This window comes from Clytia hemisphaerica, unplaced genomic scaffold (genome assembly GCF_902728285.1).
Source record: "Clytia hemisphaerica strain Z4C2 unplaced genomic scaffold, Clytia hemisphaerica genome assembly, whole genome shotgun sequence".
Classification (NCBI taxonomy): domain Eukaryota; kingdom Metazoa; phylum Cnidaria; class Hydrozoa; order Leptothecata; family Clytiidae; genus Clytia; species Clytia hemisphaerica.
The window spans coordinates 670,333-692,192 of NW_027103836.1; the positions used below are offsets into that span (position 1 = coordinate 670,333).

General features: G+C 34.6%; 2 protein-coding genes across 2 annotated transcripts in view; both read right to left on the minus strand.

Annotated features, from left to right (window-relative positions):
* LOC136807115 (uncharacterized) overlaps positions 1 to 9,150 on the minus strand; it is a 28,032-nt gene extending 18,882 nt beyond the window's left edge. Inside the window, exon 1 of the mRNA XM_067063685.1 lies at positions 9,051 to 9,150. The gene's annotated coding sequence lies outside the window, so the exon portion shown is untranslated. The remainder of the gene's footprint in view (positions 1 to 9,050) is intronic.
* Positions 9,151 to 9,401: 251 nt separating this feature from the next.
* Positions 9,402 to 20,731, minus strand: LOC136807116 (negative elongation factor B-like). The gene is made up of 6 exons (XM_067063686.1): positions 19,705 to 20,731; positions 11,540 to 11,642; positions 11,152 to 11,247; positions 10,764 to 10,954; positions 10,291 to 10,570; positions 9,402 to 10,023 (listed from the first exon to the last, which is right to left on the minus strand). The coding sequence occupies exons 1-6, from the start codon at positions 20,580 to 20,582 to the stop codon at positions 9,877 to 9,879; spliced, it is 1,695 nt and encodes a 564-aa protein (XP_066919787.1). The 5' UTR covers positions 20,583 to 20,731; the 3' UTR covers positions 9,402 to 9,876.
* Between the last annotated feature and the right edge of the window lie 1,129 nt (positions 20,732 to 21,860).

A 21,860-nucleotide genomic window follows, 5' to 3' on the forward strand; every position in this document is an offset into this window, starting at 1 on the left:
AAATTCGTAACATTTTCCCCTATTGTTGTTTCCTAGATAAAATCTATCATCCCTCCCCTTTTGGTATGGATTTTCTAGCACAACTGATTCTTAGAATGTAGGAAATATTTCTATGACAGTCAAAAGAATGGGTTTATATATAATGAAGGCTTATAAAAGAGAAACCAAATTAAAACACATTTTAAGCCTTTGACATCGCTGTCTTGAAATTTGATGAACGGTTATCGGATAACTTTGTACGTGACTTGGGTGATTTAAAATAATTGATCAAAGTGAGGTTGACAAGGACCAATGCCGTCCGTACTCAAAAATCCGTTCTTGTTTACTAAGCGTCCACTAGACCCACCAGGAATTTGTTTTTCGGGAGAGGTCGTAGCCTATCCTTGGGTAGCTCATAAAAATGTATAAGATAACACGGGACCCTTCTTCACTACAACGGGGTATTTCAAAACAAGGCCTATTTTTTCAGGTAAATAGATTTTCATCTACCCTAGAGTTTCATTTACATGAAAATCTGACAGCATTAAGAAGATAACATGTTTATGGGTTTATGTAAATGAACTGCAGTTCGTAAGAAATTACCCTTAAACCGTAAACAAACAACTCTGTAGTAGGAAGTAATAATCACAAGTGAACTAATTAATCATCGCGGATTCCCAATTATATCTCTATTACATCTAATACTTCTGGCATCCATCCAATTAAAGGGGACACCATTAGGAAAAACCTAGAGTACCATTTTGCAAAAAAACAAAGTGCTGATTTGGCAGAAATCATTTTAAGCTATTTCGAGGTTAGATAAAAAAAGCAGAATATTTAGATTGCTGACTACATGTTTTTTTATTATAAGAACATCCAAAATTTTTGAAGCCTTCGGATGTTCTTAACTTTTTGAGTTGTTCTTAACATGTTCTTATTTTAACCATTTTGGGAATATTTTTTACCATTTTGGGAATATTTTTGACTATTTTCCTAAGAAATAGGGTGTTTTTGAGTCCACAAAGCCTTAAAATGTTCTTAACTTGTTCTTAACATTTTAGCTAGCGAAGCTTTATGTATAGTTTGTTCTTATAAAAAAACATGTAAAGTATCATTGTTGTTGAGCTCCAAGGGAGAAATAGGCTGCGCGCATCCCCTCTGATATGTTTTGATATAGGGGACCATGCGCATATTGTATAAAATTCCAGTAACCTGTTTCAATTTTCTTAGAAAGGTTCAGAATTCCAATGATATGTATTTTAACCTCCAGCTATTCAAATTTTTTATTCAAATTTAATGAAATTTAAAGATATCTCATATAAAACTTACTAATGAAGGTAATCAAATTTCTAAAACTCGAAAACACAAAGACGGGGGTAACTCTCGGACAGGAATTTTATATCGATGCATATTCTTTTACAAAACATATCAGAAAGGATGCGCACAGGCTAAGGGAGACCAGAAAGAAGTTTTAAGAACCTTTTTTCGCATCAGTTTTTCAACCTAACCTTTTTTGGGATTGAATTTCACAAGACATTTTCGTTCAGAAATTATTGAACTGTTGTGATATATCTTTACAAGAAAAAAAAAGTGCATTCCTAGCATAAAATTTTTGTTTTTATTCCCTGATCGAATAACTGAAGAGATTTCAGCCCATATTTAGCTCCAAGGGGATGAATCACAAACAGCTACACGTTGTTTTTTATTAAGAACCAGTAAATTTTAACTGAGTCCGATATTGATCTTTAAGGGCCTATTTGTTTCACTTACTATTAATGCTGTAAATGCTATCTGCTAAAAGTTGAAAACGAGAGCAATTATATAGAGCCACAAAAATTCTGAATATGTGGGGGGGGGTTCAAATAACGCGGGAGTCAGTTTTTTAAAAGAACATCAAAAACTGCATCTATTTTGATTTTGCCAAGGCATTTGATACTGTGCCTCATCGCAGACTCTGCAAAAAGTTAGAAGGTTACGGAATAGTCGGTTCAATAAAGAATTGGATTACAGCGTTTCTAAGTGGAAGAAAACAATTAGTCAAGGTGAACCAATCAAAATCGAAAATTGACACAGTCGTGAGTGGAATACCCCAAGGGAGTGTTTTAGGACCATTGCTTTTTGCCTTGTACACCCGGGGGGGGGTACTAGGTTTGCGAGGTGACGGGTATGTCCGAGCCGAAAATCTAAAATCGACCCTTTGAGAGACAAAATTTTGGTGATTTTGGGACCCTTTGAGAGACTTTTTCTAAATTTTGGTCCATTTTTTCCAAATTTTGGTTTGATTTTCACCAAATTTTGGTCAAAATTTTTGGAAATCGTGACCCTTTGAGAGAGAAATTTTTGATTTTCGTGATTTTGGGACCCTTTCAGAGACTAACTTTTGAATTTGTACCCCTTTGAGAGACTTTTGAGGAATGAGAAAAGGTACCCTTATGGCTCGCACATACCCGGCACCCATTTTGCCTAAGTACCCCCCCCCCCCGGGGCTTGTACATAAATGATCTGCCTGACAAAGTTATTTCATCTCTACTACTTTTTGCAGATGACAGGAAGATTTTCAAGGAGGTCAATTCTATCACTGATTCTCTCATCATCCAAAGTGATATAGAAAAACTCGAAAAATGGTCTGAAGATTGGGTCTTGAAATTCCACCCCGACAAATGCCACGTCCTTACGCTTGGTAAATTCACAAACATCAAACATGCTCACCCCTATCGTATTGCGGATAATCAGCTTGAGCATGTATTCGGAGAAAAAGACCTTGGTATACTGATTGATGCTGAACTATCATTTGAACAACATATAGCCAAGCAAGTCAACAAGGCTAACACTATGCTCGGGGTCATCAAGCGAGGTTTCATCAGCTTAACTCCAGAGATCCTCCGTACACTATACTCAACCTTTGTCCGACCTCATCTCGAGTATGCACAGTCAGTTTGATCACCAAGACTACCATGGTATCAGCCCCCCAGAAATCTGAAGGGCACCTAGGCCTTGCAATTCTTTGGGGTTACCTATTCATTAAGGGTACCTAGCTGTCTTGTGATGGAGGCTCTGGGGGCTGGTTATATTTTCCAAATCTAATATTTCAAAATATTTCAAATTAATGAATTTTTTTACCCCAGCACCTAGTTTCCCATCCAATTTTTCTTTCGTTTCCCATCACGCCATCTTTTGCTATATTTTTCTAATGTGATTGTTTTGATTTACAGCCGCCATCTTTATAGCATAACAACAAAGCTTATTAGCAGGCGTTCATGCGTGAGCATGATTTTAGGAATGACAAAAGAACAAAAAGTGTCAATTCAAAGAAATTATCTGCTGAATAGGGGTACCTAACTCAAAGCAATTTTTCAAGGGGACCTAAATTGCTGGGGGCACCATGCTCAATTGGGGCACCTGAAAAGTGGGCTGAAACCATGACTACGCAAGCACGTCAATTTGTTTGAGGGAGTGCAAAGACGCGCAACAAGACTAGTCCAAACGTGTCGCAACCTTTCGTATAGCGAAAGACTTAAAATGCTTGATCTACCAACACTGGAATTTCGAAGACAGTTCTCTGATATGGTCCAGGTCTACAAACACCTCCACTTTTATTATAAAGCAACATTACCGGACAAACTGACTAGTCGATCATTACCAAACCGAAGACACGCTCACGAACTCTCACCAAACTTCGCGAATGACGGCTTCAACGGACCACAAACCAAATCCTTTTACTACAGGTGAGTACCAATCTGGAACAAGCTACCAAGCAGAGGGGGGGGGTCAGTGTACCAAAAGGCGGCATGTATCCTGGGGTGGGTGGGTGTTTGAGAAAAAAAATTGTCATGTACTACCTGTGTACTATAACTGGGGTGTTGGGTCCAAAATCGATTTTGAATTTTACTATCTGTGTACCAAAATAGGGATGTTAGGTCCAAAATCGATGTTAATAGTATGGAAACAAAAAGGTTCAGAAATTATCTGCTAAAATAGAAATGTAAAGTTGTTCTATTATAAATTGATCAAGCCAAGTTTGTCCAAGATCATTCTTCCGAACTTCTTGGAATGAATTGAAATTCTACCAGATTCCACTGAAATGAAGGTTTATCGAGTCAATCGAGTAAACGTTCGAACATCAGAGGTGCCAACTCTCACGCATTTCCACATGGTCTCACGCAATTTTTGAAAAGTTTGATTTCTCACGCATTTAGGATTTTTGAGAAAATTTTTCCTGTTTTTCCGAATTTTGGAAAAAAGTTTTCCTGATTTCCCGATTTTCCGAAACAAAATTCCCCGATTTCCAGATTTTTGGAAAATTGTTTACCTGATTTTCCGATTTTCGGAAAAAAGTTTTTTCTAATTTCCGGACTTTTTTTTCCAGGTAGTACCGGGTAGTAAATAGGGGGTATGGGGTGGTCTTGGTTTTTTTCCAGGTACTACCCGGTAGTAAATAGGGGGTATGGGTTGGTTTTGGGATTTTTCCATGTAGTATGGTGTACTTCAGGGGTGGGTGGGTGTCAAGTTTTGAAAAATACCTTGTAGTACACATACATGCCGCCTTCTAGTACACTGACCCCCCCCTGTACCAAGTGATGATGTTTCAGCAGATTCCATCAAGTCATTCAAAGAAAAGCTTAACGATGCATGGAAAACCCATGGCTTGAAATACGACACAATAAGAGTTTAATAAGATCGGTTGGAGGCCCACTGTGAGCCTAACTTGTAAATCTCTGTATAATACTCTTCGAAGCTTACAGGTGTTCTTAACTTTTTGAGTTTTGAGACTAAAAATGTTCCTAAAATGTTCTCACTTCAACCATTTTTGTGAAATTCATGATAGGATTGGAAGTTTTAGAGTCTTTGAACCCGTTCTGAAGTGTTCTTGATATTTTGACCATCAAAGCCTTATGTTTTTATAAAGTCTGTTTTTAAAAAAGAGTACGTGTAATGTTCTCAAAATGCTGAAAATGAAAATTGCAACATTATAAAAATATTTAAGGCTTTGAAGTCATGAATTTATTATTGTTCTTTTGGCGCTTCATAGTCACGTGATGTCAGACTTTAAAAAGGGCGGCTGTCCGAAGCTATTCACAGGTTGTTAGATTGTTACGAAACCCGCCCGCCCGCCCACTTGTTAAGCTATTACGTCGTTACAGTCTCTCTAATTTCAAAGAGTCTAGTCTTTGACCGCTTTAGTGCCATAGTATTAATATATTACTACATATATTGGATTATATGATATTGATTTATAAAGAAGTGTTATTGTCAATAGCATTTATAAATATACATTTATATTTACTTTATTTTCTTGCACATTGTACGCTTTCTAGACGACCCACTAACGTGATAAGAAGAGATGAAAGTAAAATGATAAATAAAGTTATTTTTGTTTGAGTTTACGAATTAGAAAATAATTTGAAAATCTTTGATGTGTACTATTTTGGTCTTTACTTAACTAAATGTAACTTCTTTCTGTCGCATTTTCTTGTTGGCTTCATTATAGCCTCGCGGTAATAAAAAAATACTGTTCTAATGTACAAAATTGAAAGTGATTACGTTGCCAAAATGTGCAAATCGAAACCCTAGACAAGGTTTACACCATAAAGGTTTTGCTGATCTTTTAAAGAAAAATAACGATGATGTCATCTTTGGCCATAGCAACAAATTGTAAAATGTCCTTAGAAACCGTCTAGGAGTCAGGTTACATTAATAACAAAAAGCGAGATAATATGGCTCATAACATCAATAAATAGTAGCTCCATTCATGGTGAGAAGCAGTTAATAGTGGCTTTCCCGTAGTAAAACGAATATCTGCTTAGCTAAGCCCTGTATTTACTCTAGTAAAATTACTTCATCTACGAAAATGGCCGCTAAAGTGGTAATAATCACATGAGAATTTGCTAGTTAAAGATGCGAAAGTATCTTCCCTGTGCCATAGTAAAAATCAATAGTTGTGGCGCAACATAAAGCTCTCTGGAAAGGAGAGTAATTTATCAAAAAGAATGTCTCTATGAGTTCTAATAGAATAGCAGCGCTCTATCTTTGCGATTATTTTAATAAATAGGCAAATTACATCTAATTGTAACATTTTATTAATATCTTTTTTATTCTGAGAAACACTGTGGGTTCACTGGATGTATAAAAAACGTAAGTGCATTGACACTGATGACGCGCTTTTATTGTCTTTCTCTGGGACGAAGCTTACAGAATATTATTGATGACATCTAGAAAAAGCAAAGCTGCGGCTAAGAAGAGGGAAAATTCAAAAGAACGCTCAGATCATCGTATTCAAAGAAGTCTTCAAAAGAAAAATATATTTTCTCAAAAACATTGATGTTGTTGTCCCACGTGATCGAAAAGGGTATAAGGGTATAAATACTTGATGACATAATGCAGAAGCAAATTATACATTGAAGAGTAAAGAGCTCTCGCAAATATCTTAACAACGAAATACAACAAGAACATACTCAGAGAAAAGATGTTTTTCTTCACTAACAAGCGACAAGTGATCAAAGATGTTGTTGACGCATTATCGCAACGTGATCAAGCGCCACGTAGTACAAACTTAAAGAAAGACGACATTTTTAAACGGCAACCACCGTACAACCCACATTACACGACTGGCAACACAAGCAACAGAGGAAACCCCCTTGCTGGAAATCGATCATTAAATACTACTGGTGGAGGCTTCCACTTTTATAGTAACATTTCGAGAAAGAGGTAAAAGGAACTATATCAAGATTTACTGTTCAGTGGTTCAATTATTGCGTGCAGCATGCTCTTTAATTATGCTGATTATGTAGTTGGTCTTTAATTACACACAATGGCGAGCTTAATTAACAATGGTCTCCTTATCATTCAAAGGTATGTCTTAAATCAGAATTTACTTTTGCTTTGGACAAAGAAGACTTTTTTTTAACATTCGATATCAGTCAATTTGAATTTTAAATTCAGGAATGATGATTGATACACCATATCTTATTGCAAAGGCTTGTATGGCTTGTTATGATTTTCTATAACACAAACCTGTATGTAAAATGTTATGTAAATATTACATTGTGTATTATATTAGTCTAAAGAATTGTATATTATACTTTATTATAACTTTATAACATTTTTTTTTTGAAAATATAGTATTGCGAAAGCTACCTTTTTTTACGTTTAAAAGAACAATTTTGTACTCTTTTGAAGTATTTCAACATTTTTAGCTTAGATTTTTAAATAAGCATTTTTTATAATAACAGAGGTCTAAAATTTAGATGACGCCTGACAGACATTTTTATTTTTTCAAAAATCAAAGAAAGAAATTGTGTAAGCGCATTAAATATTTGTTTTTTAAGAAGTTCGCATTACATAAAGTCGCTTTTTTTAGGGCAAACCCAATCAAATAGTGATTAAAATGAATTGGTCATCTTGTTAATGCTCTCTTTTTAAGGTGTTACATTTTTCAGATTAGTATATTCATACATTTTACTTATGTCATTGATGTAACTAGTTTTTCTCAAATACCGAATTAACGAAAATTTGAAATAAAACTGTCAAACAACGAATTTAAAAAGTTTATTATCTTTCAAGCTTAATTTTGACAAAAAACAATTACGCGGGAATATAGAAATCTGAATAAAAACATTTTAGCTCTTCAGGAGGGGGGGGCATTGCATCCTTCCAAAGTGAAGCTTACTCTTTCCATCTTTACTGGTGATACGTGACTTTACTAGTGATACGTGACCAAAGACACAGAGCTGACCGACCAAAGGTGTTGTTTTTTGCGAGTAATTATCATAAAGACCGACCAATTATCAGTGAAAAGATGACGGAAAAAAATTCTTTCAAAATTAACTTCAAATAATTTCATACAATCATGAAATTTTCTTATCTCCGAGAAGATTCTGATTACCCCACGCATGACACGCATCGACTCTAAAGGCCAAGGCTCCGTAAGAGAATCTATCCAGGTTGGCGGACCGCTTTGATCTTTTTCATCCATGTTTGGGATGTTTAATATTTTAAATGAGCTCGGTGATTGGTTAAGCAAAACAATCGCACCAGAATCAGACATCAATCACATACACAAACATTAGACACTGTCTTTCTTTTTCGATTTAATAAAATCAAAAAAAATAACACGGCTTTGATTATTTTGGCTAAAAAACCAGGTTATATCTTCACAATTGCCATTATATCTTTAGACAGAGTTTAATGTGCGAAGAATGGATAATCTGTTATGAGATTAGAAATTTTTCAAACTTTTGATTAATTGGGGATCAAATATAAAACAAGGAAAAACTCATGTTATTTAAGAGCAATCGTAAGCTTTTGAACCGACTAAAATTACGAGTTTAAATTTGTTACTCAATAATTTAGTGACAAGTTCGAGTTTAAAGTTAAAAGCATAAAGTTTGAGACTCAGACCATTGAATTACCAGACAGATCTAATTACAATTATGACATATAAAATTGTAACTTTAAATATTTAATGAGAAATTGCCATTAAGTTTTCTGAGAAGTATGGTTTTGAGGTTAGATGATAGTAATCTGTTTAAAAGTACTAGTAGAATGAGTCCCCCCCAAAGGAGGTTACAATTATGACAGCACACGAAAGGAATTTCTGAAAGATCAAAAGGTTTTCCCAAATTTTAAAACATTTCTCATTATTATTATTATTTATTATGATTTTTCAGTATAGAGCGAAGAATGGAATATAGGTGGCGCCTGTCAAACATTTCAATCAGACCTATTAAGTGATTTGAATCGGTTGCTGTATTTAGATAACCCATATCAACTTCACTACTCTCGGGTAGCTAATAGCCAGGGGGTTAGAAAAAAAATGTCCTGGATGGAAATTTTTTGAAAAGGAGGCAAGTACAGCAAAATTAGGACAAAAGAGGGAACTTTCAAAAACATTTTCCCAAAAATTAATAAGCAGGGGATTGGAATAAGAATGTCATGGGTGGAAAATTTTCGAAAAATTAATTAGCGGAGGAGGAAGACTATTAGGTACCCGAGAGTAGTCACTCACAAAACAACATTGACATTGCTAGTAAATTATTTAAAATTTTATAATTTATATTAAAAATATATAATACCTTACTACTTCGTGTCTTGTTGTCTTAATCTTTCTTGCCAACTCCCAAATTTCTCTGAATTTTTTTATAATTTTTATTTTTTATGTTTGCTAATTTCTTTTTTTCTAAAAAGATAAAATGATCAGGCGAGGTAAATACAATACAATACTAGTTGTTATTATTTGGAAAAGACCTTGAGTATCGGGAGAGTCTAAGAAAAAACATTTTGATAAGCAATATCAATTTTAATGCTTTTAAATGAAATGACATGGGCGAAAATAAATTCTACCTAAAAAAGATTGATACCATTATATTTGTATTGTAAATTGGAAAGAATGGAACAGTAGGGAAAAGAATAAACAAATAATGAGATCAAGAAAACATAAACGGCGTTCATTTATTCACAACATTGACTTTTGAAATATTTACAAAAATGAATCAAAAAAGTGGACAAAATTCGAATGTTTTGAATAAACAAGCAAAACTATGAAGCCTTCATAAAAATTCCATAAAAATATCTATCCTAATATGTTTACGAAGTCAAATTTAATATAAATTCCTTCCCTAATTTCATAAATTCTTTAAAATTGGAACCTAAAACCTAACACTGCATTATAAAACCAAACCCAGGATTTCACGAGATAGATTTTGGAACATTGACTTGCCTATCCCTGACAAGTAAGTTTTAGTGGACTGCTGAGAGCTCAAAAAACCACTGAGACCAAGATCCATTGAAAAAACTACCTACACAAAGGATCCACGAGTGTGTGATATAGCAAAAACCCCAAATTGAATGAAACTCTTAAACTTAAAAAAAAAGGTTCTTTAAAAGATTAGTTTGAGTGTATCATGGGACAGTGAGACCAGGCGAGACGACAGGAGAAATAGAGAGGGCAGGGGATGAAGTATTGCTTGATCCAGAAGGTGTATTCACTTTCCATGATGCTATCATATCCACCAACCTGGCATGGACATCGTGCACTGCATCCGAATGCTGAAAAAAAGGTTAAATGAAAAATTTTAGAGGTCATTTCAGGGTTGGTGTAATTTAGATATATGTTAAGTTTCGAGAAATATAAAGCTATGTCATTCAATTTTGAATCTCCTAGGAAATTTTGAAATGGTTGACGTATGAGGTATAATAATTATTATAAAGATTTGTCTCTTCTTTTTATATCAAAATTCCATCACCAAATAATCATACATATATTTGAAAAACTATGGAAGATGAATTCTTTGAAATCTAAAGAGAAATATTTACCTGTAGTGCAGGCTGTGCGGCAGTTAGAATGGCCACCAACAGCTGACTATCAATCTTTTCATAAGCACACCATAAAAGCCGTAGAATGTGATGAAGAACTTCCTCATATTGCACCCAAGTCATTAGAAACTGATCGAATATTAGTTTACAGTGTGATGTGTCCGTGAAAGCTTCTTGATGTCGTAAGAGGGAATGAACAAACAAGTTGCCAACCGTTGCACTGATTGGCTGGTTTTTCAAAGCGGTTGCAAACCCAGGTAAAACACCTGATAGAATATATCTATAAAGAGGGAAAAAAATTGGAAAAGAGGAGTTGAAAATATTTTAAAGTCAGTAATTTTCGAACAACAACCCTTATCATCTATCGAAATTTGATTTGAAATGAATAATGTGAAACTTGATTTGGGGAGATGTAATGGACTTGAACAATATGCAATTCGTGTTAAAGCAAATATTAAAAGTTAGTATCTTACTTTTTATTATGCATGATGAGTTGGTTGACAAAGAAAGAAAAAATGCATTGGCAAGCTTGGTTTGTTTCCACCATTTTCCACAAAGAATCTGGCAACTTGATGGCATCAGATGTGATAGTTTGTATGGATGAAGTGTTGTCCAGCATCAAGGAGATAATCATTGGAAGAAATTTTGTGATAATATCAATGTTCTGTTGGGAAAGTAAAACAGTTCGAAATGTTGATCAATATGGGGCCAAATTTTCCTTTCATAGGTCTTTAAATATTGCTTCCTTTAATACAACAGACTCTTAAACAGATTTACAAATTTAGTGATTTCTTCTTCTATTCTTAGCCAAAACACTGACAAAAGTAATAATATAGTATATATAATATCAAGCAAACTTACGATTGGATCTTCCTTGAAGTCTTGATTTTTTAACATATTCCAGGAATGAACACTCAAGAGTAGTAACCTCACCAGAAATGCTAGATCATTTGACGACTTTAAAGAAATAATGGTAACATGGTTTCATTCATTTGATACTGTATATAAATTGAAGAATTCTAGATTTTCATTTTTTATGAAAAAAAAAACATTTGGGTAAGCTGGACTTAATTTAGAAAATCAAGGTACAGTATTGCCCACTGGGGACAAAAAGGGAACAAAATGGGGACTTTTCCTACTGTTTTTTCCGATAAACAGACGTGCCAAGAAAAAACAATATGGTCAGTTTTACATCATAAAACTCAAAAAAGCTCTAATCCAAAAACATCAAACAAGAAATATTACTTACACGCGGTAGTTGTTCTGCTTTCATGAGTCTGTCAATATGCTGAATAATACTTTGTACGATTGTGTAAGTTGCATATGGATCACACAAGATCATACCAATATCCCTGTTAAAAAGATTCGTTTATGTTATAATAGAAATAAGATTTTTGGGCATTGGCCCACCACCGCTGGCTGTTCTTGTACTAAGAACAAACTATACAAGCAACATGCTGAATGGACCTACCTGATGATGAAACTTAGATAGCAATAAGGAGAAAAAAAATCATTAAGAAAATATAGCGCTTAGCGAAAATGCATTAAATGTCATCATTGATTGTTGATGGGGGGGAGGGGTTTAGGGAAAAAAGAAATAGAAAGTTCCGGTTGCAAAATTGCAAAAGTTTTATTGACAATTGAATCATGCTTGATGGTGGCATTGTTATCAAACATTTTTTTAAGTGAAAAAACAAAGAAATGTATGGAAAAAGCCCAATTCAAATCTGCAAAAACGGCGATTTCCGGCATATTTCGGGCATTTTCGGCCGGAAAAATCTTTTTCTCAAAAATCGGACTCGGCAATGATTTGGGCATTGTTAATACGCATCTTTGAGCAAAAAATCAGCAAAAACTAGTGATAAAATCTCGAGAAAATCCCCAAAAAACAGTTTTTTCGGCATATTTCCGGCATTTTCGGCCGGAAAAATTTTTTTATCAAAAATCGGACTCGACCATGTTTTGGGCATTGTTATTAGGCATCTTTGAGCAAAAAATCAGAAAAAACTAATGATAAAATCTCAAGAAAATGCCAAATAAACAGTTTTTCCGGCATATTTCCGGTATTTTCGGCCGGAAAAAAATTTTTCTCAAAAATCGGACTCGGCCATGTTTTGGGCATTGTTAATACGCATCTTTGAGCAAAAAATCAGAAAAAACTAATGATAAAATCTCGAGAAAATGCCAAAAAACCTGTTTTTCCGGCATATTTCCGGCATTTTCGGCCGGAAAATTTTTTTGTCCAAAATCAGGCTCCGTCACATTTTAGGTATTATCATTTTGCATCAGTGTGCAAAATTTCATAAAAAAATATAAAGTACAGCTCGAGAAAATCAAGAAATACCGTTTTTCCGGCCAAAATGGGCTGCACCGGCGATTTTTAGAAAGTTCCGGCTTCAAAACTCAGTTCTATTGACGATTGAACCATGCTTCATGGTGGGCATTGCTATTAATGATGTTTTTGTGTGAAAAAACAACGAAATATAAGGAAAAAGTCCGATGAAAATCTGCAAAAATGGCGATTTCCGGCATATTTCCGGCATTTTCGACCGGAAAAAATTTTTTCTCAAAAATCGGACTCGGCCAAGTTTTGGGCATTGCTAATACGCATCTTTGTGCAAAAAATCAGAAAAAACTAATGATGAAATCTTGAGAAAATGCAAAAAAAACGGTTTTTCCGGCATATTTCCGGCATTTTCGGCCGGAAATAATTTTTTTTCGAAAATCGGGCTCCGTCACATTTTGGGCATTACCATTTTGCATCATTGTGCCAAAAATCAAAAAAAACTAATGAGCCAATCCTGAGAAAAGCTGGTAACAGACGGACGAACAGACGAACGAACAGACGAACGGACGGACATCGGTTAATTTATAGGACCTCTACCCCACCGGGGTAGGTCCAAAAAGAACATAAGGCTTCAATGGCCAAGATATTAAGAACACGTAAAGAAAATTTTAAGGCTTGTTGGACTCTAAACAGCCCCATTTTTTGGGAAAATGGCAAAAAATACTCATGGTGAAAATAAGAACATTTTAAGAAACTTTTTAATTAAGCATTCAAAAGCTTGTTTTGAATGTTCTTATTAACAAGTGATACTTTTATGGACCTACCTGGTTATGCATTTAACACATATATAATTGATATCTACGTGAATGTGACCGACCATTAAACAATCATTCAGAACACAAATAGTGATGATCTATTAAAATTAGTCGTTTGTTTCTTATAAAAACCGTTTAGAAACCAAAATTTCATGCTCTATTTAAATATTTTTTCATATTCAAGACTTCGTGAGCAAAACATCGATCTCATCGAAATATTGAGTAATTTGGCTAAGAACATTGATGTATGTTTATTAATAGTGATTCTTATAGATAAAGATGCGTTTTTTGAGCTGAAAAATTCGTTTTTTACAAAAATCTGCTTGAGCCATCTTTTACCTATTTTCATTTAAAAAATTAGAAAAAATTTTTAATGATTCAATTTTTTAAAGTCCAAAAAACTCGTTTTTTAGCCATTTTTTGGCCCAAATTTGCCCAAAAACATTTGTTTTTGAAAATCGGGCGCCGTCACATTCGAGGGTTTATAGTTGCGCATCTTTGTGCAAAAAATAATAAAGAATGAAACAGGCAATCTCGAGAAAAGCTAATACCTAAGTAATTGATAATGTGCTTATAAAAAAATATTGAATTTGGCCAGTTTTTCTACAAAAACACGCCAAGCAACCAAAGGTTCATGTCTAAACACATATATTCTTCAAAAGTAAGCCCTCATGAGCAAAAAATACATCTATCTCATAAAAATAATTGAGTAATTTGACTAAGAACATTGATGTATGCTTATTAATAGTGATTCTTATAGATAAACATGCGTTTTTTGAGCCAAAAAATTTTTTTTGCAAAAATCTGCTTGAGCCATCTTTTACCTATGATGGTACCCTACTTTCATACAAAAAATCAGAAAAAATTAATGATCCAATTTTTCACAAAGTCAAAAAACCCCGATTTTTAGCCGTTTTTTGGCCCAAATTTGCCCAAAAAAATTTTCTTTCGAAAATCGGGCTCCGTCACATTCGAGGGTTTATATAGTTATGCATCTTTGTGCAAAAAATCAGAAAAAACTAATGAGCCAATCTCGAGAAAAGCTGGTAACTAACGAACGAACGAACGAACATACAACGGTTAATTTATAGGACCTCCACCGGGGTAGGTCCAAAAAGAACATTGTAGAAGTCTCAATAGATCAAAAGTTATAGGCCTTTTAAGTCGTTAAAAATTTAATGGAAATGGAGAATTTCCCATAATCTGCAAAATCTATGTGAAATTTAAAACCCAAAAATGACTTTTGATCAATGAAATTTGGCGTAGACAGTTTTTTGAAGTATGGAGAGCGCTCTTTGTTTAAAGACCCTATTTTTTAGGCCTTGCTTTTTTGCATAATACCCAAACCATATCCAAAGTTTGTGTTTTTGCCCCCACTAGTAGGGATAAATTTGTAAAATCGCTCAATTTTTTTAGTCAAAGCACTTGTTATACATTTTTGAAAAGCTAAGGGGTAGGGGAATCAAAATAACTTGGGTGCCAATTTTTTTCGGACACTTTGGTGTAATTTTCGGACAAATATGATGGTCTCAGGCAAAAATTATAGGGTCAAAAATTAATGAAAATTTTAGCTTTAGAAAATAGAGACCTGTTGTACATTTTTGGAAAGCTCTCAAAAAATTAAGATTAGAGATATATTGTGAGTCGAGATATTGAGCTCCAAAAAGCGCAAAAACTGGACAAAACAGCTGTTCTTGCTGAAAAACACCGTTTTTAAGGGTTAACCTTTACCACGCCGAAGCCGTAAATTTACGTTCTAATATATAGCCGAAGCCGTAAATATACGTTTTTCGTGCGGTCTTAAGAAAAGCCGCCCTACCGCCTTAAAGACGCCTTTAAATCCCGGGAAATGTCTTATATGACGGAGAGAAAATGTAAACAAACTATTTTCAATAGTTTGAAACCACCTACTTTCGATTTTAACTGTCAAAACAAACTGGAAAATCAGGCAAAATATTCTTTGGGAAATTATGAGCTCATTGACTGCTGTAACTAACTTTTTATGTTTATTTAGTGGAAAATGGTTTGTTTTATTGGTTGGAAATGTTATGTATTGCTTGTTTGTAGTTTAGTCAGTGTTTGCAGGGGGGGGTCAACATCCAGATACCAGACCCATAGCGGGGTGGTGGTGTCTTTTTTTCCTTTAAAAGTCTGAAAAGTCAAGTTGGTATTGATGGGGGTGGGTCCCCCTTTTTTTAGAAAAAAAGAGCTATCCCCAGTTGGTATTGATACCAAAATAGGGGGTGGGTACCCCTTTTTTTAAATAATATGATTCAGAAAGTTGGTATCCATATCAAAATGACAGCAAAACTTTCTTAATTTTTGCCCTTATAGCTAGAAAATACCCCAGGGTACATATCAGTCTAAACAGGTTTCAATTGGATTTGTTTTAGCTTTTGAGTATAATGACTGTAAATGAGTAATAAGTATAAATGACTTTGAAGTTTGTTTATTTTGGACTTTTTTGATATTTTCAAGTTTTATTTTTGATCAAGCCTGAAGCAAAAACATTTTTTCTGTGATAGCATTTGGTAATGAGTGAATCTATTCTGTTCTAAAATTATGTACTGATAATAGCTTCTCCTAGTTTTTGCACATCAATTATTATATTTGGATAATATTGATTCAGATTGATTTTGCTAGCTTCATTGATATTTTTTTATTATATTGTCAGTTTTCAGTCATTTTCTATTTTAGCATATGACATTTTTTGTGTTGTGTTGAAGAAATTCTATTTCAAAAATGAGTTTTTTTTTATGTTTCTCTTAGTACTCTGTTTGTGTGGGAGGGGGTGGGTCCTCTTTAAACTGCTTTAAACTCAAATTTGTCATATTGGTATTGGTACTAAATTAGGGGGTGGGTCCCATGATATTTTGTCAAATTCAAAAAGTCATGTTGGTATCGATACCAAATTAAGGGGGTGGGTCCCCCTTTTTTTTGAAAATTATGATTTTCAAGCTGGTATCGATACCAAAATAAGGGGGTGGGTCCCCCCTTTTTCTGAAATTATGATTTTCAAGTTGGTATCGATACCAATTTTGGGGTGGTGGTGTTAACTTAACTCAAAAGGTCAAAAGTCAGGTTTTTGGGCTATGGGTTGGTATTATAAATGTTGACCCCCCCCTGGTGTTTGAGGTAAGTTTCTGCCTCCTTATTCTTTAGTATGACGGTACATTAAGGGTGAGGACTGGAGGCTTGTCGGCCGTCATCGACCGTCACCGAAACCCAAGTTAAGGCTTCTGATAAGGCTGCAAAGGATTTCAAAGTGTATATACTATGTTATTTCTATTGCTTTCATGCTGGTTGATGATAGGAAAGTCATTTTTAGCTGTTTTTAGTGATATTTCCCATAAAAATTACCTCAAGGGGCCTCTGCCTTACGTGCCTCTGATTTACGTGGAAATTTTCTCGAAAACCAAGGTTTTCTAAAAATGAATTCTGCCATTTCTAGTAAAGGTATGATTGTGATTTTTTGGCTAGTAGTTGTAGTTATAATGGTGGAAACAATGAGCCAGAAAATTATGGTATCGCAAATGTTCTCCCCACTTTTTTTTTAACCGGAACTTAAAATTTTGAAAAATATGACAAATTGCGTTTTGAATTTTTTTCAACTCTAAGGCAGAAGACTACTGTGTCACCATTGATAGAGGAAAATTCTTTATTTAAACATTTTTGGAAAGCAGGATAGTTGGGCTTTCCAGAATGGGCTTATTTTTTTGAATCGGTTTAGTAGATCAAAAGTTATGACGGAAAGCGTAAAACTGTCATTTTTCCCAAAACGACAAGGCGTGCACGGGGTGAAGTTCCCAGAGAGAAGGCGTGGTAAAGGTTAATATCTCGAGTTAGGTACAGAAATCACCTATACTTGTATAACAACTGCTTTGACTAAAAAAATCGAGCGACCTAAAAAAAAAACGAACAAATTTCGCCCTACTACACCCCAAGGCAGATGATTTGGGAGGTCGTCAGTAGTCCGACACTTTCTAGTCCGACAGTAAAAATGTCCGACGTTGGATTTGACGAATGCGTCAGTATTCCGACAACAATTTTGTCCGACAACGTAACGAGTAAAAAAAAAACATGTAAAACGAAATATGAATCGCCGAAAAGGAGGCACATCTTTTATAAGCAGCCACGTGCTTATAAAAATCCAAAGTTCCGACTTTGAGGTTGGGCCCCTAAACCCAACTTTTCTTAAATTTTGGGAAGCTTCATAATTCTGAACATGCAAAAAGGGACCCTTAAAGGCGGTGCATTCTTTTTGCTATAAATTATTTCTAAGCAAATTTGATTGGTCCTTTATTTCTAATTATGTCAAAATGCCAAAATGAACTTTTATTAATATTATCTCAGTAAAAAAACCCTTATTCAACATTCGACACTGTAAAATCTTTCGTTTTTGGACAAAAGTGACATCGGAAAAAAAGACTTCTAAATTCTAAATTATTTTATAGATTCGGACTATTTTACTGTCGGACTAGAAAGTGTCGGACTAGTGACATGCACCCGATGATTTTGAGACATTCAGTACTTTGGGCAGTTTTTCCAAAAAATTAGGATTTCAAGAATTTTGACTAGTTTTAATTTTTAGTTGTGCTTCAGTTTACATTTTAACAATAAGAGACCTGTTCAGGCTTACTTTCCTTTATAAAATGGGCCATTCCAATCCATTCCCAACCATACAGGGGTATAAATAAACTTTTCCAAGGGTCAAATCTTTGATTTCCAAAGGGGTTATTGTAGGTTTCCAGGGTTGTGTTCTCTTCTCAAAAGCTGAGATCAGTATATACAGTAGTTATTTTTAGGCCTCTTTTTCACACAATTTGAAATTCCAGGGGTCTTGTCCTAGATTTCCAATGGATAATTTGTTGTTCGAAATTTCCATGTAGGGAATGTGAAAATTCTTGTCAAAACCCCTAAATTAACCCTTTTTTGGAAGAGTCCAATCTGAAGTAGAAAAGTCTAGACTGTACTGAATTGGGCCAATTGTCGACATCCTTCATCTAAATTCAACAACCTTCTTTAGAGTTGGGGATGATAGAGCAGTCAGAATCACTGATAGAAATTATAATTCTTTGCTATCAGAGAGATCTCTTGCTGTAATCATTTGGGAGAACGCAATGACCTATTGACTCAGTCCACTCTGCTCCATATATATTAAACTACTCCAGCCATTTGGGCCGGAAATTATATGCTTTGTATCACGAAAACAAAACCCTAATACTTTATAGCACGTTTTGCAGAAGATTTGCAGTGTTATTGGTGCTAATTAGGGAGAATGTTAGCGTGTCAATTTAAACAAAGCTTATTTAAAGGTAATATCTTATTTCCCCCTGGTTTTTTTATTTGCATCCACTGAAGTATGGGTCCAAAACTTTTTATTTTCATAAACAAGTCTTTTGTTAAATATTTGCAGTGTTAGCTTTTTTAGGCTTATTCAGACGGTGTCAATCGAACAACTTCGAACAAAAATCGCAATCAAACCAATCGAACGTAATCGAACACAATCGAATAATTGCGATTCGATTGTCGAACGTAATCGAATCTCAATCGAACGGCCAATTCCTGGGTAATATTCGATTGTGTTCGATTGCGTTCGAGTAAGTCAAGTAAGGTTAGATTGGTTCGATTAATAGTTGACTATGTTCCATTGGTTCGATTGATTGTCAATTACAATCGATTAATATTCGATTTCGTTCGATTACGATAACGATGAGTTTGATTGCGATTAAATTAAATTGGATCACTCCGTTAGAGGTTTTTAGCGTGGGCGGCCGAGCGCTAAAGTATCGTAGAAAAGCGAATAAAATCTAAATCAATCGAACGTAATCAAACATAATTGAATACAATCGAACGTAATCGAAGCAATCGAACGGCAAATCCTAGGTAATATTCGATTACAGTTCGATTGCGTTCGACAATCGAATTGCAATTATTCGATTGTGTTCAATTGCGTTCAATTGATTCGGCATTCGATTTGTTCGATTGACATCGTCTGGGCTTATGCAAATAAATGGATAGAAATAGAAATAGACCTTTTTTTCAAATAGGACGTCCTCTTGAATAATTATGTAGTCCAGCCATAAAAACAATGATAGAGCCATGCATAATTACTGTATCATGCATATTGTAATAATTATGCATGGTTTTATCATTGTTTTTCTGCTGGACTACATAATTATTCAACAGGGTGGCCTCTTTGAAAAAAGGTATGGAGGTATCATAATTGTCGACATTAAACCAAGTTATGGTAGTTGTAGATGGCTTCCAGGCTTTGAAATATATTGTAAAAAACTGGGGAAGCATTTTTACCCTAAAATTTCTTCTTGAGTCTTTTTCATGCTATCCAAGAATGATTGAAGTTCTTTTAAACGTTTGGTATCAATACTCTTATCCCTAATACAGGCATCTAGAAGCCATGCAAACTTGTGACAAGGGTCTACTTGACGAATCTCTTTTATGTCAGCGTCATGAAAAGCCATTAACAGTTCACCACGTAGAGAGCAATAGTGCTCTTCTTTTGTTCGCAAATATAGAGTTCTTAGAAATTGTAACACTAAATTATAAAGTTCGATAGATCCACCAATCATATCAACAAGTTCTTTTATGACAGCTTTCTGCCTCCTTTGACGTGGTGGTATATTATAAAATGATTTGATTTTCACTGTTTCAATATCAAACAATATCTTATTCTTTTCTTCAATATATTTATTAAGGATTGGCCCAACAGCATCCCCAAACATTGGATGGTTGTTCATCCAAACCCTTCTTTTAACTTCAATCGGGCAATCTTTATATATCTTTTCATGGCTTGCTATTTGCTCAATATACTCTGGTTTGATATTTTTAGTCTTTTTCATAGTATCCATAACAATGGGTCGTAATACATCAACATGAATAAAATGAAAAATATGATCCAAAAGTTCAGAAAGTTTTTCTTCATCATTGTTGTTTAGCTCACCAATTCGTTTCTTCAGCTTTTCAAACAAATCATTCACTACAGTTTGGTGAAATGTAACTCTTTTGACATCTTGTAAGTCCAGGAGATGAAGTGCAGGAGCCAATGAAGTCAACAAAATACAATTTTCTTGTTGAAACTGTGTAATAAAACTTTCGGGTTCAGATGCTCCTTGAAATCCTTCGCAAATCGACTTTTCCCCAGGTAAACCGGACTCTTCAAAACCAGCCATAGTAATCAAAGAGTGAAAAATAATAAGGACAAACCATGCAATAAAGAAAACAACCAAAAGAAGCCAGAATATCAGTGATCTTTGAAGATTCTTTTGAAAATCGTGTTCAACTTTGACGCCATATTGGCGGGCAAGATCACTTGCAAGGTTTCAAATTTACCGGCACACGATTTATGGCGTTTATAAGGTTTTGTCCGGTAAACCGGCTTCCAAATTCGATATTTCCGCTTATATTTCATCTCCTTACTTCCGCCGCTTAAAAGATTTCTCAGTTGAATTTCTGATAGCGCCGTAGCGCTTCAGTTCAATTATACTTACCGGTAAAATGGGACAGTTTTATGGGGAAAACGATGGGAGCGGTTAAAGGGTAGATATGGAGTTTCAAAAATACAGAGGCATTTTGGGTCTGCTGACGTCACCCAAACCTGAAAAATGTGATATCTCGAGTTTGGGTAGGAGGCAATGATTGACCCCTCATTGGAAAAGTAAATCATCGAGAGAATCTCTTGGGTCTATGATGAATTTATTTCAGTAGTGATAATCTTTTGTTTTTTTGGGTTAAAAATCAAATCTTGATACCTTCCCCACCGTGCGTCCAAAGGGCTTACGATGCGTTTAGCTTATCTACTCCTCAGCGGATGCGACACCGGGTGACGGCTAGTCTTACGACTAAAAGCGGTAAAATTATAAAAAGGGTGCAAAAAGACGCCTCTGTTTACTAAATTTTAGCGCCCCTTTGCTCTTTTACACCTTAGATATGGCAGTTTTCGGCCAAAAAGAGAGAAAATATCCCAAAATTTTTGTGCACGCCTAGGTTCTAAAAAGATATTTACCAAAATCTTCTAAAATTGCCTCTCCAGTTTGCGCAACTGCTCTTTGCCCGTTGTACTTTTCTTACTGTTACAAAAACAATGACGATATATTTCATATATATTGTTTAACATTTGGATATCTATTTATTTCAAATATTGCTATAAAATTTGTAAAATTGAAAAAGATTAGAAAATTAAGTGAAAATTAACGGCAAAAATGATGAAAGAATCTATAAAAAAATAATATTGTAATTATCTATTGCGTTTTCCAAATACTTCTTTTGTTATGATTGGAAAGAGGCTCGTCACTAACTATAGAAAAGCTTTTATAGGTCTTTGACATGTAATCTTTTATACCAAGATTGAGTTCTACTTTTAAAGACTCCGTCTTAAAATTAAAAATCTCATTGCTTATCACTTGTTGGTTTTTGTGAGATGAAGGTACCTCTAAATATTGAAATCTCGG

Coding starts and splice junctions, on each gene's coding strand:
- LOC136807116 (XM_067063686.1), bottom strand. CDS start 20,582: ATGGCTGGTTTTGAAGAGTCCGGTTTACCTGGGGAAAAGTCGATTTGC. Junction 10,955..11,151: donor ACTTCAAGGAAGATCCAATC/GTAAGTTTGCTT, acceptor CTTTCCCAACAG/AACATTGATATTATCACAAA. Junction 10,024..10,290: donor CCGCACAGCCTGCACTACAG/GTAAATATTTCT, acceptor CCTTTTTTTCAG/CATTCGGATGCAGTGCACGA.